The sequence below is a fragment of the Pantherophis guttatus genome, chromosome 4 (genome assembly GCF_059756535.1).
Source record: "Pantherophis guttatus breed Tessera chromosome 4, ASM5975653v1, whole genome shotgun sequence".
In the NCBI taxonomy this organism is placed as follows: domain Eukaryota; kingdom Metazoa; phylum Chordata; class Lepidosauria; order Squamata; family Colubridae; genus Pantherophis; species Pantherophis guttatus.
This window is the reverse complement of record NC_142066.1, coordinates 20,439,839-20,459,601: the sequence shown is the minus strand read 5'-3', so window position 1 is coordinate 20,459,601 and position 19,763 is coordinate 20,439,839. Positions and strand designations below refer to the sequence as shown.

The following is a 19,763-nucleotide window of genomic DNA, read 5'->3' as shown; positions in this document are numbered from 1 at the left end:
TTAATGATAGGAGTGTTGTGGTGCTTCAAGAATACTCCTAATACAGAAATTGTGGTAAAAGAAAGAATAACGGCCACTGTCATCAAGCTGCTTCCTAATGTTTCTTCATAAGAGAGATAAGTTATGTATTTGAGAAGGCAGAAATTATTTTTATTGTTGGGATACTGATCTGCTGGGCACTGGAAGCATTGGTCCATATCTGCAAAAGTAAATATAAGTTGAAAATAAGAAATGGTTGATAGACCACCAGTCTCAGAATCAAGATATAAAACACATATGTTGTAAATGTGTACTTAAACAAATTAATCTTTGGGAAACAGAGTGTTGAGTTGTGAACAAATGTATATAATAATAATAACAACAACAACAACAACAACAACAACAACAGTAATACCCATTGTCATCGGGGCACTTGGTACCATGTCCAAGAATTTTATAAAATACATCAAGAAATTGCAGCTTCCTGCAATAACACCAGCGGAACCGCAAAAAAACTGTGCTACTCGGAATATCATACATCTTTAAAAAATAATTGGTTGATACCTAGGATGTTGGCAGCAACCTGTATCAACCGTTAGTGCCAGTCAATAGTATTTGTGATACATTTTCAAATGTTCAGTTGACTGAGTTTCATGTTTAATGAATAAAAGAGATAATAATATGAATAATTGAATGACTGTGGCAAAAGAAAGCAAAGATAATACCAATAGTAAAAGATTCCTTTCATCCAGTCCCAAAACAACTGGAGCACCACTTGAATCCCATTGGCATTGACAAATTCATCATCAGTAAATTGCAAAAGGCAGCTTTACTTGGAATATCTTACATCCTGTGACAATATCTGTAACACCATCAAGCATCCATATCTGCCTATACAAAGTCCTTGAGAGATACTCGATAGATAGACAAAATGTCAAATCCAGTCTGAATGTTTGGTTGATTGTGTGACTAACCTTAGTAATAGCATACTCACGTCATGGGGATTTCATCCATAATCCACCCAAATATGGATGAAAATAATTAACAAAGGGTCATTTTATTTGTTTTTTTTTAAAAAAAGCATAAATATCTCAAAGGTATTTATGATCCTACAATGAAAAAGATAAACTATTCACATTGAATTGAACTAAAGGTAGGAAGGACTTCAAAAATGCCTTAATACAGGATATATTCAATATTGCCGTCATCGCTATTTACACATTGACCTGATACTCAATCTTTGTGAACAATTATACATGGTTAGGAAATTGAGGGTGATAAGTGATCGAGGACATCCAGTATCTTTCATAGTTTCTCTTGCCTGTCTGATTTGTGATCTCTCCCTGGGGACATGGGATGCAATCATAGCAGCAAAATTGTTTTTCTTTTACTGAAGTCTTTCTGTAACCTGAAGAGCAATTCTCATTACACAAGGAAAGAGGTGATGCCTGCCCATGAAGGAAATAAAAATTGTTTAATATATTTGGAAATTATATTCACAGATTGTCATTACAGCATTTTGAGATTGTGGTGCTAAATAGCAACTTTCCAACCTTTCTTACTTAAATAGAATAGAATAGAATAGAATTTTTTATTGGCCGTGTGATTGGACATGCAAGGAATTTGTCTTGGTGCATACGCTCTCAGTGTACATAAGGAAAGATACATTCATCAAGAATCATAAGGTATAACACTTAATGATAGTCATACAGTAGGGCACAAATAAATAAAACAGCATTCAGAAACATAAATAATTCCAGGCCAATAACTCATAAAACTAATCCCATCAGGCTAAAAGAAGATGAACTCCTTAGTCTAGATATCAACTAGATGTTTCATCTGTTGCAGACAGTGCTTCTTGTAGTTCCCCTACACTATGAACTTAATGACACATCTTTTATTATTGAAAAGTTAACCTGTGGTTGTCACCAGAGTTGAAATTACCCTCCAAAAGTGTACAGGTTGGGTCCCACTGTACAAATTGTCACCTAGCCTACCAATTGTACCCAGTGGTGAAATCCAGCAGGTTCTGACAGGTTCTGGAGAAACGGTAGCGGAAATTTTGACTAGTTTGGAGAACTGGCAAATACCACTCTGACTGGCCTCAGAGTGGAATGGGAATGGAGATTTTACAGTATCCTTCCCCCAGGAGTGGGGAGGGAATGGGGATTTTGCAGTATCCTTCCCCTGGAGTGGGGTGGGAATGGAGATTTTGCAGCATCCCTCCCCCAGGAATGGGGAGGGAATGGGGATTTTGCAGTATCCTTCCCCTGCCATGCCCACCAAGCCACATTCACCAAGCCACACGACGCCCACCAAGCCACACTACAGAACCTGTAGTAAAAAAATTTGAATCCCACCACTGATTGTACCTCAAATATCATATGGATATTGAACCTATCTATAGAAGGACTCAGATTCATCAACATGAATGAATATTGACTGAAACAAAACAAGGCAAAATAGAATACAGGTAGTCCTCGACATACCCAAAATTTCTGTTCTTAGGCAAGACAGTTAAGTCAAGACACTTTATAAGTATAATCACTTGAATTCAATTTTCTTTAGTTTTATGTGAACCTCCTTGTAATATTGGGCAAAGTAATACATCAAACTGGACATGACAGGGATTTCTACCTGATTGAACCAGGTGGGCCAGTTGAGGTCATCTTCTCTGATGGTCAGCAGGTGATGTGAGAGTGGGTCTGGATCAATGGTTCCCACCTTAACTCTAAGGAAGGACTGGTTTGGGAACGTGACCCAGTTTATGATATCAAATCCACCTCTGAGTTCACCATTATCATCAAAGGAAATCTTTTTTCCGGCACTGTTATTAAATGAAACTCCTCTCAGGAAATGGTGAAGCTAAACAGGAAAGAGGAAAAAGTTAGGGGGGGAAAAGCATGGTGAATTCAAGCAAACAAATACTCCTATTTGCATCATTGTTTTTGGTGGAAGTAGAATTTTAGGCTTCTTATCATTCTAAAAAATGATCATTAATGTTTTGTGAGCTTAATCTATGAGTACGATTCCCACAATTTCTTAAACATATATTTATTTCTAATGGACAAAACATGACATTCTTGTGCAAATCTAAAATGTCTTAATTAATATATAGGAAGTTATCATTTGCCCATGTATTATTGCGGTTGAAGCTGAAGAAGTCATTGACAGGTAGGACGTTGTCGCAGACAATTTTGTGTACTAAACTTAGGTCAGACCATAGGTGGCGTAGTTCCAAACTCGATTGCAGAAAATATGACTTCAGCAACAGAGTGGCCAATGCCTGGAATGCACTACCTGACTCTGTTGTTACATCTTCAAACCAAGGGTGAAATCCAGCAGATTCTGTCAAGCTCTGGAGAACCAGTAGCGGAAATTTTGAATAGTTTGGAGAACCGGTACCGGAAATTTTGAGTAGTTTGGAGAACTGGCAAATACCACCTCTAGCTGGTCCCAGAGTGGGTGGGAATGGAGATTTTGCAATATCCTTACCTCAGGAGTGGGGAGGGAATGGGGATTTTGCAGTATCCTTCCCCTGCCATACCCACCAAGCCATGCCCACCAAGCCACGCCCACAGAACTGGTAGTAAAAAAAAGTTGAATTTCAAAACTGCTTCAAACCCCCATAGCTTTAACCTTAAACTCTCTACCGTGGATCTCACCCCATTCCTAAGAGGTCTGTAAGGGGGCGTGCATAAGCACACCAGTATGCCTACCATCCAGGGGTGGGTTCTACTTACCTTTACTACCGGTTTCCAACGGGGCCTCGTGTGAGTACTCTTGCATGCGCAGAAGCATTCTGATGACATCGGGGTCGGTGGGTAGAGCCTCCCGCTGGTTTTACTACTGGTTCTATAGAACCGGTGCGAACTGGGGGCAACCTACCGTCCCTGTCCTACTGTTCCCATTTATTTGTAATCATTTCTTATGTTTATACTTATACCTGTTTATATATGTTTATATGTTATGTTTATACTTATACTTATTTTCTCATACATGCTTGACAAATAAATAAATAAATAAATAAGAAGGTATCTACATAATGATCTTAACAATTGCTAGATTTATAGTAGTATCTTTTTTAATAGATACAGATTAACAGAGTTGGAAGGGACCAGAGTTGGACTAGATGACCTATATCTAGTCCAACCCCCCACCCAAGCAGACCCTACACCATTTTTGACAGATGGCAGTCCAGTCTCTTCTTGAAAGCTTCCGGTGATGAAACTCCCACAACAAGATATTTTGGAAAATCTTAATTGTAACAGTTGAGGGTCAAAATGCATCTGGTATCACTTCCATTACCTCCCTCTTCCTTTCCAAAGTATATGATAACAATATGAATCTATTTTTTTAATAAAATAAATAAATGAACAAAAATGATTTATGCAAATTAATGTTGATATTGAAAGAGATATATGATTATGTTTGTAGATATAAGCATTTTTCATATGCAGAACTGAATAAAATTTTACAGGGGTTTAAATATGATATCTGAAAGCAGGAACATTGGCTAGTTCTAAAACAAAAAAAAAGAACTTCAAAACTACAATTCAAATATACAGAAATTAGAATCAGGGATCATCCATGATTTTTGCTGCAAAACATTTTTGAACTAAAAAAAAAGATTCTTTCTGATAGGGAATTACTTATTTTCCCAATATATTTAGCAGACATCATACTCAGGAATTCATAGATCTACCAGTAGTTGATGTTATTTTATAATGAGATACTTTTTTTGAAAATGTTTGGATCAGAGGATCAGTATTAACATGATATGATATGCATTCCTCTACACAATCTCTTCTTGGTGAAATATACTGCAAAACCAAAACCAGATCTGAAATGAATATTACACATTCTGGCCAAGATAATGGAGAGAGCCAAACAAGGAGTAGAGATTGAAATGTAAAAAGAAGAAATAATTCACTTCCAGATTGGAACAAGTTTTATGAGACCAGCATTGTAGTGGATGAGAATTGGGATTTAAAACAATTGTAGAAATGAAAGCAAAAAATGTTAACTTTTTTTTAAACAAAAAAAAAATGGAATAGAATAGAATAGAATAGAATAGAATAGAATAGAATAGAATAGAATAGAATAGAATAGAATAGAATAGAATAGAATAGAATAGAATAGAATAGAATTCTTTATTGGCCAAGTGTGATTGGACACACAAGGAATTTGTTTTGGTGCATACTCTCTCAGTACATAAAAGAAAAGATACATTCGTCAAGAATCATAAGGTACAACACTTAATGATAGTCATAGGGATGTGTAGAAGACAAAGCACTGGACACCTCACCTCAACCTCACATCAACTTTTTGCTTTGCAGATAAGCTTTAGCCTCGGATTTTAATATATGCACTCAACAAGAAGAAGCCATTGGCTCTTGATATAATCCCACTGCTGCCAAGAATCTTAAGCCTGACCAGGTGGCTCAGTGGCTAAGACACTGAGCTTGTCGATAAGAAAGGTCGGCAGTTCAGTGGTTCGAATCCCTAGTACAGGTCTCCTGCTTGAGCAGGGGGTTGGACTAGATGACCTCCAAGCTCCCTTCCAACTCTGTTACTGTTATTATTAATGGAAACATGACACTTTCAGGTCGCAAACATCAGGATTCAGTTAAACAAAATGGGTTTATAATTTTGCTTTGCATCAAAAGATACAGCAATGTATCTTACACAATTCTGATGAAGAGATTTACCTTCCATGACTGTTGTTTAAGGAGTTTCCAGGTCACTCCCAATCTTTGCTGGTCTATGGATGAATACAGGGCATGCAAAGCATGTGCAACAGCGTAGACAGCATTGTAGACACAATAACTGTGGGCTGTCATCCTTGCTTCAAAAACAGTCATTGGAAGAGCCTCCAACCTTTCTAATCCAGTGCAGATATGCTGGTCATCTGACTCAGTGGAAAAGTTTGGAATCACACAATCAAATAACTGCTGCCAGATCTCTTTCAAGAAACCATCTCCTTTATGCAAAATAGGATTCCGCATCTGAACAAATCTCTGGAACCCTGACACTTCCTTAGATTGAACTGCCAAGGATATAGAACCATGAAGGAAATCCACGCTCCAGTTTCTTTGAAACAGGGCTGATGTAAAGTCCACATCTGCTGTCATGATCCAGACCTTTGCTTTCTCCGACAAACGATGAAATGCTGAAACCTCAAGTAGAATCCACAAATATATTATCCCTTTATATTCTCCATGAAAGATAATTGTATTCGCTGTGCTTTGCCATGCAAGACTTATATTTGGAATTGCTGACAATGCAACAGCTTGGGCTTCACTTAAACCCTTGTCTCTTAACTCCTTAATAAAATCAAAGCAGACCCCGTGCTGTGAAAATAAGGGTAATATTTTCCAAAGGAATGTTTCAGTTTGACTGCCAATACCAACATAAAACACTCCGATCCATGTCCATTTGAAATGTAGCAATAGTTGGAGAATTCCATGATGCTGGTAATCCACATTTGGGAACATCCAATGGAAGGGAATTGCTTGATTTGGTCCGCTTGTCTCTGGAGCAGAAGTATATGCAAGCTAAGAAAAGGAAAGTGTGAAAGAAGAAGAAGAAGCTAGAGTAAGATTCATTTGAGAAAGAGCCTTGATAGTACAGTGGTCTAAGCACCCTGTTATTAACACAGCTGCCTGCAATTACTGCTGGTTCGAATCTCTCCAAGGCTCAAGGTTGACTCAGCCTTCCATCCTTTCTAAGGTAGATAAATTGAGGACCCAGTTTGTGGGGGCAATAAGCTGACTTTGTATAAATATACAAAAGTATGAAGGCTATTGCTTAATGCATTGTAAGCCGCCCTGAGTTTCCGGAGAAGGGCGGCATATAAATCAAATTAAAAAAAAAAAAGAATAGTAGCTTAGACTTTTTTTTAAAAATGTATGTTTCTAAGACTGTCCTTTGACTGAAATCACATGACCCTGATATTAATTTAATGTATCTATGTTATAAGCAACTAAGATCATGGCTCCCAGCCCTCTCAATTCCTGACAAATAGATGGGAAAGAAATGGAGGTAGTGACAGATTTTATTTTCCTGGGCTTCAAGATCACCACACATGGGGACTACAGCCAAGAAATTAAAAGACGCTTGCTTCTTGCACCTTTCTTGGGGAAGAAAGCTATGGCAAAGTTAGACAGCATACTAAAAAGCAGAGACATCACCCTGCCAACAAAAGTGCATATAGTCAAGGCTATGGTTTTCCCAGTTGCAATGTATGGCTGTGAAAGTTGGACCATAAGGAAGGCTGAGCGCCAAAGAATTGAGGCCTTTGAACTATGGTGCTGAAGAAGACTTCTGTGAGTCCCTTGGACTGCAAGGTGATCAAACCGGTCAGTCCTAGAGGAGATCAACCCTGACTGCTCTTTAGAAGGCCAGATCCTGAAGATGAAATTCAAATACTTTGGCCACCTAATGAGAAGGAAGGACTCACTGGAGAAGAGCCAAATGCTGGGAATGATTGAGGGCAAAAGAAGAAGGGGATGGCAGGATGAGGTAGCTGGATGGAGTCACTGAAGCAGTCAGCGTGAGCTTAAATGGTCTCCAGGGGATGGTAGAGGACAGGAAGGCCTAGAGGAAAGTTGTCCATGAGGTCGTGATGAGTCGGACACAACTTCGCAACTAACAACAATAGAAGCCTAGCCTTATTTTTGTCAGTATGTTTCTAAGACTATCTTTGACTGAAATCACATGATCTTGATATTAATTTAATATATGTATTTTATAAGCAGCTAAACTGAAGCCTGTTAATACTAATAAATATTAAAATATTTAATTCACATAGTTATTATGGTAAAATATAGATCACTGTATTCCATAGTTTGGCTTATTTCACATAGTCTCCCTAATAGAGTTCATTTTTAGCTTTTTTTTTTCTTTTTTTTTTAATTAGTGTTCAAATAAGAGTTCTGCAACCAAAAAAAAATCTTAATCTTTTGCATCAAGGAATTGTGAAGGACTTCTTCAATTTCTCCTCTGTCATGATGTCATGAACTACCTGTGAAATCTTGTATTTACTCAGAATAGTTGCTATATGAAGAAAATCATTTGAGTTAGGTCCTCCAAGGACTGCTACCAGATTGTTCTGGAAATCACATTTATAATTTGGGATGAATCTTCCCGATGTGGAGAGAATTTCCATTGTAGCTGCATATGTAAGCTTTGGATCAAAATAGTTGTTATAGATGTTGAAACCCAAAGTGATATTGGTTAAGAGGGTAGGGTCTGCATTAATCTCCTTTACAGCAAAAACCAGAGCCAAGATATGTTGGTAGCTCTGGATCAGTAATCTGTAATTCAATTGGAAAATAATAGGTAGACTCGGTCAACGACAGTACATGTTAACTCCACTTGAAATAAATATAAGGTTTTCCTAATAATCTTGATATTAATTACAAGACATCATCCATTAATTACAAGACATCATCTATTTCCATGTCCATAGAATACGTATCAGAAATAGCGTAGCTAAGAGAAGTGTCCACAATCAAAGTGACCACACTCAGAGAATGAACAAAGTGTGCAATGTTAGATAGCATCCAGGGTTCACAGGACCAAAGCAGTATTGTATTGCCAACATGCACACATCACCTCTTTCACACATTTGTGCAGATATTTAATTTGCATTACATTGTTGTTTCTCTCCCCACCACAACTCTTCCCAAAACTACCAGCAGTAATTTGGAAGATAACAGCTAAGGCTTAGCAAACCAATTCTATTACTTTTCCTACATGTTCTAAGTTGGGATCTTATTCTGCAGCAGGTTCACAGTAGAACTGACACTAGCAGTTTTTATATTTTATATATTATGTCACTTATGAGACTGAATGGGATGTGGTCTTTGCTCGGTTGTGGGTGAACCTCTTCTTCTACTACTTCTTTTAAAAATGTAATATACCTGATGATTTGCAAATATTCAGCTCTGCTAAATGTATTCCTCAAAATAAAACAATAATCAGAAAGGAAATACGTTTCCCAGAAATTTGGACCTAGGATTTTCCACTGATTAACACATACCCATTGTATATATTATGTTTAATAATATTTCAACCTTTCACAAGAACAATTATAGAGATAGCTAGATGATACATAGAGAGAAATTTCGAGATAATAGAGATAATAGAGAATAGATAGAGGTAGAGATAAAAGATAGAGATAGATAGATAGATGATAGATAGATGATAGATAGATAGATAGATAGATAGATAGATAGATGATAGATGATAGATGATAGATAAATGATAGATAAATAGATGATAGATAGATAGATTGACTGATTGATAGATGATAGATAGATGATAAATGATAGATGATAGATAGATGATAGATGATAGATAGATGATAGATATAGATGATAGATAAATAGATGATAGATAGATAGATTGACTGATTGATAGATGATAGATAGATAGATAGATAGATGATAAATGATAGACAGACAGACAGACAGATAGAAACAGCAGATAGACAGTCAGATGCATGAGTTGATTGCATACAAGTATATAGTAGTTGAAAATATTAATTTAAAAGGACACTTACTCCATAATAAGTGAATTTGATCAAATAAAGAAAAAGATTCACTTTCAGGAGAGATTCCCACCCCGCTGAAGAAATAAGGAAAGAAAAATATCATTTGGCTTCTAACTATTATTAGACAGAGCTACAATACGGTTCTAAATCACCCAACTCCTTACATGAACTCAACAAATATTTCTGGAAAGGGATGTCTTTTGAATGTGATCTCCTCAGAAGCAACAAAGCTCTGGGAAATGATGCCACCAAGAATGATTTCACTTGGTTCATGGTATTTATGAAGAATGGGACTAGGGTCACTCGTAGTACATTTTGCGAAAGGAATCTTGCAAACACTTGCCGGGAGGGAAACCAAGATCAACACTCCAATGGTTAAAAAACATATACATCTTCCTGTAAAAAAGCTACTCATTTCACACACTTTTGGTCAAATATTTTTTAACACTCTATAGCCAGATTTCAGAAGCAAATCAAGAAAGGTTGGAACAATTTGCTTGCTTCTGCACAGGTGGATCACAACTGTTTTGTACTCAAAATTCCAGTGGTTAGAAGAGATCATTGACTCTTGAATACCAATTCTTTAGAAATTGGTAATGTCAGTGAATGTCCAAAGTCAAGGGAGAAAAGAATTAAGATCACAGAAATAAGGCTGATAGATCACATCTTGACTGTGTTTTATTATTTGCAGTATTATGGAAGAAAACATGTTTTTTTTCCTTTTCAGTTTATTCCCCTGATGCAATCACACAGGCAACATTTGTAATGACCACTCCCAAAGGAAGATGCAATAGAAAAGCCAATTTCTTAAAAAAAAGTTATTTTTCTTGAAATAGTTGTAAAATTTGCAGGAAAAAAAAAGGCCAAGTTGTTTTCAACTCCAGGTCTTGATCTTGGTTGTTGATATATTTTACATTATATATCTCTTTCATTTTTGATGTTGTTGTTGTTGTTGTTTTACACTAATGTTAGTTGTGGTAGGACAATAATGTTCTTTTCTTCATGCAGATATGGCCAGTTAGTCCACAGAAGACGTCTGTGGCCATTTGAAGCCAAAAAATATATACAGGCTAGAACTGAAAGAAATGTGTAAGACAAACACATTGACCTGCTTGCACTGGTCAAAGAAGAGAGTCCTTTCCCTCTCTTTCCCAAGGAGTCTTGCAAAAGATTGCAAAAACTGCTGTATTACCTACAGGACAGGGGTGAAATGCTACTGGTTTAGGCCAGTTTGCCCGAACCGGTAGTAAAAAAAATTCTTAAAAAGTTAAAAAAAAAAGTTCCGATGAACAGCTGTGCAACAATCAGCTGTGCTGCGCGAACTGGTAGTAGATTTCAGAGCATTTCACCCCTGCTACAGGATTACCAATAGTTACTTTCTTTTAATTATGTGTAAATCCTTGTTAACAAGCCAGTTTGGTGGCTTGTTTGGTGAAGACACTAGAGCAATGATGGCTAAACTTTTTGGCACTGAGTGCCGAAACTGGAGCACGTGCCGGAACGTCAGAACCCTGAAGAGAGCAGTTGGTCAGTGCGCATGCGGAGCAGCCAGCTGCTCTCTTCTGGGTTCTGTCACACACATGTCCGCCAGCCAGCTGGTCTTCACACGAAGACCAGCTGGCTGGTACGCATGCGTGTGACAGAATCTGGAAGAGCAGCTGGCAATGACAAGTGTGCCCACAGAGAGGGCTCTGCATGCCATCTCTGGCACATATGCCATAGGTTCACCATCACTGCACTAGAGTAAAAACTAGGAGACCATTAGTTCTAGTCCTGGCTTAGACACAAAGTCTTCTGGGTGATCTTGGGGAAGTCCTCTCTCATCTCTAGGAAGGAGCAGTAGTGGCAAAACACTTCAACACCCCCCCCAAAAAAAAACTTTGCCAAAAAACCCTGCAGAGATTTTCCAGGCAGCAAGAGTCAACAAAGACTTGAAGGAAACAACAAACAAAAGTCCTTGTTTCTCTGAAGTCCTACATCAAGCAGATGACAGTGCATTGAACCCTTAACTTCTATAGTGAGCAAGCTTTATTAACACCAGGGCTTAAAGAAGGATTCAGTGGTGTTATTTCTTTTAAGCATTATGGAGCTTTTAAGCTTTTTAAGCATTGTGGAGCTTTTAAGCTTTTAAGCATTATGGAGATGAAATATGTGACCATAGGCATAACAGAGTCAGAAAAAGGAGAGTAGCTTTTCTTCTTCTTATGTTAAACCTCCCATTCCTAGATTAGGACCTTCAATTAGATCTGAGAAAACTAAGAGTTTCTTCAAGGTTTTTTGGTCCCTATTTTGTGCAATCCAGCTGAATGGTTGAATCCAGCAATTATTTTCCTCCATCTATCACTATTGGGATCTTACAGCTTGCTCTCATCCCTCCCACACCTTCCTCTCTTCCCTGTTTATAGCCATACATATCCCAGTTCAATCACTCAGTCAGGGAAATGTGAGAGGAAGAAGCTCCTAGGGCACTTCTGTGTTAGCTCTCAGTATCAGAAAGAACTCTCCCTCATCTCCAACCCAGTTCACTTTCAATCAACCCATGTCTGGTCTAACATATAGTATCCCTGGTTCTCATCTAGAGAGAGGGATGCCACAGGGATCGGTCCTCTCGCCCCTTCTGTTCAACATTTATGTGAAGCCGCTGGGTGAGATTATCCGTGGCTTTGGGGTGAGAGTCCACCAGTACACTGATGACACCCAGCTGTACATCTCCATCCCAAACCACCCCAATGATGCCCTTGATGTGATGTCCCACTGCCTGGAGGCTGTGGGGGTCTGGATGGGGAGAAATAGGCTCAAGCTCAACCCTTCCAAGACTGAGTGGCTGTGGCTTCCAACGTCCCAGTATAGTCAGCTGGTGCCATCGCTGACTATTGGGGGTGAATCTCTGCCCCCCACAGAGAGGGCTCACAATCTGGGCGTCCTCCTGGACTCACGGCTGTCTTTAGAAGAGCACATGACGGCCATAGCCAGGGGGGCTTTTTATCAGGTTTGCCTGATCCTCCAGTTGCATCCCTTTCTGGACCGGGATGCCTTGGGCACAGTCACTCACACCCTTGTCACCTCCCATCTGGACTACTGTAATGCTCTCTACATGGGGCTCCCCTTGAAGAGCACTCGGAGGCTCCAACTGGTCCAGAATGCAGCCGCGTGGGTGGTTATGGGCGCACCTCGTTACGCCCATGTAACACCTCTCCTGTGCGAGCTGCACTGGCTCCCAGTGGTCTTCCTAATGCAATTCAAGGTTGCATTTAAAGCACTCCATGGCATAGGACCAAGATATCTATGGGACTGCCTTCTGCCACCAACAGCCTCCCACCAACCAGTTTGCTCCCACAGAGAGGGACTCCTCAGGGTGCCATCAGCCAAGTTATGCTGGCTGGCGACACCCAGGAGGAGAGCCTTCTCTGTCGGAGCCCCTGCCTTTTGGAATGAATTGCCCCCGGATATTCGTAACATCTCTGATCTCGGGTCTTTCACTGTGCCCTCAAGACCCTACTGTTCCGACAGGCGGGGCTGTCTAATTGAATGATTTTAAATTGGGTTTTAACTTTGGGTTTTAAAATTCATTAAAACTATTTAATGATTTTAATTAATTTTAACTATGATATTGTATATTTATGTTTTTAATTTTGGCTGTACACTGCCCCGAGTCCTTCGGGAGGAGGGCGGTATATAAATAATAATAATAATAATAATGATAATAATAATAATAATAATAATAATAATAATAATAATAATAATAATAATAGTAGTAGTAGTAGTAGTAGTAGTAGTAGTAGTAGTAGTAGTAGTAGTAATTATTATTAAAGGTGCTTTTTCAAAAGGCAGCTGGACTTTCTGTGTTTTTTTGAAGATGTTTCGCTTCTCAACCAAGAAGCTTCTTCAGCTCTGACTGGATGGTGGGAAAGGGAAGGATTTATACTCTTTGCAGACAGCTGGTCATTTGCATTCTTTTTAGAAAGTTGTTAAGGCCACCTGGAGGTTTATCTGTGTTTTCAGGGTCACCAGAGTGGTGTAAATGGATGTGGAGCCTTCTTGGAACTGTTGAAAGGACTGTGTTGTAGACTGGAGATAGACGATGTCATATCCCTCCCCCTCTGTTGAGAGAGGGCTGTTCAATTTTGACATAGATGGCCTCTTTGACCTCAACCATGATCTGGATGACTGAGAATCTCCCTAGACATGTAGTTGCCATTTTAACTTCAGTCACTGCACCAGCTGAAACCATATTTTGCTCAAACTCCTCATAATATGGAAATACTATAATGATAAATGCTCATCAAATGTCCATTAAAACACTGCTCAAAAGTGCTACTTGAGAGGCACAGAACAAACGACCTAATGATGGTTACACCCCTGACCACCACCCTCAAAAAAATGAAAAGAAAATGTTGATGACAAAACAATTGAATTCGATCTTTTAAATGTTCTTTTTAGTTGAGATCAGGCCTCATTGTAATGATGTAGCATTTGGGGGAAAAGCCAGGAAATCAAAATTGGAGGACCAGATAGCTTCACACCTGCCATGTATGTGTCCTTGCCCTCAAATATGCAGGGGCAAAAAACAAACACACAGTGCAAAAACAAAGGTGTTGAAGATAATAGGTTAGGTTTCCTGGAAAGTGTCAGGTAGCTTCCTAGATAAGAAAGCTACAATAAAAACTAATAAGGACCAGGAAACCCATAAAAGCTAAAACAGAATGAAACATTGCAACTTATTCTTCATTACATTCAACAATTATTTCACTGATTACAGTATGGACTGCATGTCAAAACCTGAAATATTGGAAATTGGAGAAAATAGTATATTACCCAGTTATTGTTTGAGAAAAAGTGCTAAATGGAAATCTGCACAGAGATTTAGCTAAAAGAAGGGCTTATTTGGTATTACCTGGACCGATGGGGTTTTGATTTTTAATGTATTTTAATATGCGTTTAATATGTATTTTAACATGTTTCTTACTTGGATTGAGATTGTATATCTTAATTGTTGTAAGCCGCCCTGAGTCCTATGGAGATAGAGCGGCATACAAATCTAATTAAAATAAATAAAAATACAAAATAAATAAAAATAAATTACCGCATTTTTCGCTCCATAAGATGCAGCGGACCATAAGACGCACATAGGGTTAGAGGAGGAAAACAAGAAAAAAAATATTCTGAACCGAAGCCTGAGAAGACCACAGATAGGTGTCCTCTCATGTGCCAGCTCTGCCTAAAAGAGACAGAAGAAGCGGGCAATGACAAAGACAGAAGAGGTGGGGTTCAGCACTGCAAAAGGACCCCGTTGCCGTGGCCTGGCTGCTATTCACCAAAGGACCAGCATCGTGATGCAATATTCACTCCATAAGACGCAAAGGCATTTCCACCCACTTATTGGGGAAAAAATGTGTCTTATGGAGCGAAAAATACAGTATATGCTAGCTGCAGCATTATGCATGCACACAGATTCATGCGTGTGTGTGTGTGTGTGTGTGTGTGTGTGTGTGTGTGTGTTCATTTTCAAAGGCTATTCTGAGGACAAATATATGGCCATGATCACCACTACGAGACTGACATGGCATACTTCACAAGGTTACATAAGAGAAAACAACTACAACGTCAAACAGCTTAGTGCATATATTGCAGACAAGAAGCCACTTCTAAATCAAGATCAGAAAAAAAGCATACCAAATGATCATGGATCAGCTAGGAAAACAACAAGGTGGTATCATTTTACTTAACGCTTCTGGGGGCACAGGGAAAACATTTTTAACTAATTTAATTATCGCCGAAATCAGGGCTCAGGGTGAAGTTGCTCTTCCTGTCTAATACAGGATTGGGATAAATAAATACCCAGGCAACGCCGGGTTATCAGCTAGGAAGTTATATAGAGAAGGAGAATATTATTTTCCCCCCTTCATGTCCTCTTCCATACTATCATCTAAACCTTTGCCAACCATGTAATGAAGCACTAATTGAACTAGGAGATGGAAAATGACTTTTATTGAAAAGAACAGACACAATGCAAATATGAAAAAAACCATGATGTAATTGATTACGAAATATGCTTTCTATGTTGAAGTGCCAGATGTTTTTTTAATATCAATAAAATATGCCAAATCAATAAGCTATTGTAGTAGTAAAATTTAAAAAATTAATTGTAGCCAGAAATTAATTCCTTGGGAAAGAACCGATTTAGAGTGAACTGAGTTGGCACCATGCTGAATTTTTTTTAAAAAAAATGACAACATAAGTAATATTTGAACTCCTGACACAGTAAGTAGGTCACAGAAAATGAAATGAGATTTATCAGTTTGAATGGGAAAATTTAGCTTGAAAGTAGATCTTGACCAGTGGTGGGTTTCAAATTTTTTTACTACCGGTTCTATGGGTGTAGTTTGGTGGGCATGGCAGGGGAAAGATACTGTAAAATCTCCGTTCCCACCACACTCTAGGGGAAGGATACTGTAAAATCTTCATTCCTTCCCCAATCCAGGGGAAGGATACTGCAAAATCCCCATTTCCTCCCGATCAGTTGGGACTTGGGAGGCAGAGAATAGATGGGGGTGGGGCCAGTCAGAATTTTTACTACTGATTCTCCGAACTACTCAAAATTTCCGCTACAGGTTCTCCAGAACTAGTTAGAACCTGCTGAAACCCACCTCTGATCTTGACAATAAGTAACAAAACTGTGACTGTTTTGTAAAGTTAGAGCAACTTTTTTCAACTAAAATAAAGACTAGAATACTTGAACCATGACCAGTAAAGGACACACAGACAAGACCATTTAAATTGTACCATGATAACAAAACTGAATATGGAGTGTGTTGTAGAGTCTTTGATGTCAAGGTCCACTTCAGATATTACAAAAAGAAGAAAGAAAGAAAAAAAAGAAAAAAGTAACACACACAACTTCCTTCTTATTACTACAATAATAATGTCAATATATAGAATGCCATACTTTGACAAGATAGCTATGTTAGGAGCAATTAAAATGTCACGGACTATTGTATTTCTATAACTAGAGAAAAAAATAGTGACAATTTCGTTTAATTCACTCTTTTTGTTAATTGCTCCCGTTTGTTAAGATCTGGTCTAATTATAATGATGTAACATTTGGGGAAAAAGATAAAAGCCAGGAGCCCAGCACTAGAGGCCAAGATGGCAAAGATCTCCACAGCTATTGTGTATTTTCCTTTGGTGCTTATGTAGGCAGGGACAAAAGACAACCAGACACTGCAAAACACCAGCATGCTGAAAGTAATCGACTTGGTTTCCTGGAAAGTGTCTGGTAACTTCCTGGCTAGGAAAGCTGCAATAAAACTAACGAAGGCCAGGAAGCCCATAAAACCTAAAACAGAATAAAACATTGCAACCGAACCTTCATTACATTCTATAATTATTTCACTATTTATGGACCACGTGTCAAAGTCTGGGAAGGGGGGAGAAATTCCAAGCCACGCCATACAAAAAGTACTTTGAATAAGAGAACAGGAGAGAACAATGGAAAGGGCCAGTCTTTGCCCAACCCATGTCCTCATCCTTGATCCTGGTTTGGTGGCCATGAAAGCAAGAACCACAGTGATGGTCTTGGCCAACATGCAAGAAACAGCCACGGAGAAGATGATCCCAAAAGCAGTCTGTCGAAGGAGACATGTCACCTTCATGGGCCGACCGATGAAAAGCAGAGAACAAAGGAAGGAGAGGAGGAGGGCGATAAGGAGGGTGTAGGAGAGGCTGCGGTTGTTGGCTTTGACGATGGGAGTGTTGTGGTACTTCAAGAAGATTCCTAGCACAAAGATTGTGATAAAAGAAAGCACAAGAGCTGATGTGGCTAAGCCTGTCGCTAACAGGTCTCCATAAGATAGATAACTTACATGCTTTGGCATGCATAAATCCTGTTTATTGTTTGGATATTGATCTTCTGGGCATTGGAAGCAATCATCCATATCTGGAAAAAAACAAATGTATATATTTAAGTCAAAACATATTCAATTCTTTCCCTGTCTGATGGTATCCCATCAGGCAAAAAAAAAAAATGATTTTAAAAAACCTGAAGTGTTCTTATGATTTAGCTTCAGTGGAATCAATTTATTTTAATTGAGTTTCCTTACTAAAGAACACACTGTTATTATATGGACAGAAACTTTATTTTGATCATTGACCAATAAAAATAAATGCAATAAAACAAAGCAAAGTTAACCCCTGATGTCAATGAATCTTTTCAACCATTGTGAGGGAATCTTAAAGGTGTAAAAAAAAAATCGTAGTTTTGAGAGAGGTAGAATTGTCTTGATTATCTACAAACTAATGCAAATAAACATTATCAGAACTTGTAAATTTGGATGAAAAGGCTAGAGATGGCAAACATGTTTGTAAACTGACAATACAAAAGAACCAAGTTGTGTTTCCACTGTGTCACAGGATCAGGGTTTCATAAGGTTTTCCTCTACTTCCCTTCTAAAATCACTGTAGGGTACAGCATTAATTTGGGGAAATGTAAAGTAGAAGCACTTAAGTGAAGAACCTATGAGTTTATATAAAAATAAAATAAAACTAGGGCCAATACATATTCCTATCTAACTCCCTTCCTTAGTGACATATGCTTGTTTACCATACCTGATTTTCAATCTTGTGATTTTATGAATTTTATTTAGCAAAGAAGCAGAGGTTTATCTATTTTGGTGTATTTAAATTTATGCCAGAGTTTCGATCTGGTTACTATGTTGAGAGCTGACCTAAAGTCAATAAATGCGGTAGAAAAATGGATAGATTTAGGGCTATACATTTCTACTAGGTATTGCAGCATCATAGCAAGGTCAAACACTAATCTGCTCTAAACCCAGCCTTTTTGTCCATCAGAAGGTTGGTTCAAGCCAGTCAATTAATAGTAAACAAATAGAACAATTTACTAAATAATATATTGTTGTAAAAGATTGGTATGAAAACATGTTTTTTATACTAGTGTACTGTCTTGTTTCATTTAGATAAACTATAGCTACATATCTTCCTTCCTTCCTTCCTTCCTTCCTTCCTTCCTTCCTTCCTTCCTTCCTTCCTTCCTTCCTTTCTTTTTTGTTTGTTCTTTCTTTCTTTCATTCTCTCTCTCTCTTTTTCTTTCTCCTTCCTTCCTTCCTTCCTTTCTTCCTTTCTTTCTTTTTTGTTTGTTCTTTCTTTCTTTCATTCTCTCTCTCTCTTTTTCTTTCTCTTTCCTTCCTTCCTTCCTTCCTTCTTTCCTTCCCAGATTTCAGTCTGAATATCTTTGTGTTTGTGCTCATGTCTTTGGTCATTAAAACCTCCTGTTCAGATAGTTCTTCAAAAGAACTTTCTTTCTTTCTTTCTTTCTTTCTTTCTTTCTTTCTTTCTTTCTTTCTTTCTTTCTTTCTTCCTTCCTTCCTTCCTTCTTTCCTTCCTTCCTTCCTTCCTTCCTCTTTCTTTCTTTTCTCTCTCTCTCTCTCTTTCTTTTTCTTTTGCTCTCATTCCTTCCTTCCTTCTTCCCCTCCCTCCCTCCCTCCCTCCCTCTGTCCCTCCCTTTTACCTATTTTGTTTGAGATCTTGCCCTTTGGACATGGAGTACAATCATAACAGCAAAACAATTTTCCTTCAATTTTGGTCTTTCTGTATCCCAAAAGGCACTTATTATTACAAAGTGAAAGGGGCCGCTCCTGTCCAGCAATGAAGAAAAAAAAAGTTTGTAATACAGAAAAAGAGTTTTCAAGCAGCACATATCTAGGAATGAATGGCATAGATCTCTATTCTCTCTCATTTTCCTGAAACAAGATATACAATATGTTATAAATGAAGGTATGTATATATATTATTATAAATAAGATATAAAAGATGTGGAGACTCTCGACTTCCGGTTGGCACCGCCGGCATCGTGGATGGTCTTTTTAGACCACCAGCCCCGCGATTCCATTGGAGCTGTCCTGACAGCGCTAATCAGCTTCTTCTTCTTCGGGAGAAGAAGGAGAGGAGAGCCGGTGGGCAAGGGTAGAGCTCCCCGTAAGCCCCTGGAACAACTCCAGGGGCTTGGAGGGTGAGAGCTCCCCGGTCAGCCAACTGAAGCTCCGGATCCAGGGTGACTCTGTTTTAAACAGAGCCAGACGTCGTGTCCAACTCTGCTGTCAAAAAGGAGATTAATTGAATTCAGAAGCAGACAGAATGGAAGCAGGAGGATAAGCTTTTGCAAGTACTATGCTTAACTCCGGGGATACATTGTTTCTATTTGAATTTTCTG

General features: G+C 38.5%; 1 protein-coding gene across 1 annotated transcript; it reads right to left on the bottom strand.

The window, feature by feature from the left end:
- Positions 1–16,572: 16,572 nt before the first annotated feature.
- On the bottom strand, positions 16,573–17,472 carry LOC132711596 (vomeronasal type-2 receptor 26-like). Its single transcript, XM_060690968.2, has one exon. The coding sequence runs from the start codon at positions 17,470–17,472 to the stop codon at positions 16,573–16,575; it is 900 nt and encodes a 299-aa protein (XP_060546951.2).
- Between the last annotated feature and the right edge of the window lie 2,291 nt (positions 17,473–19,763).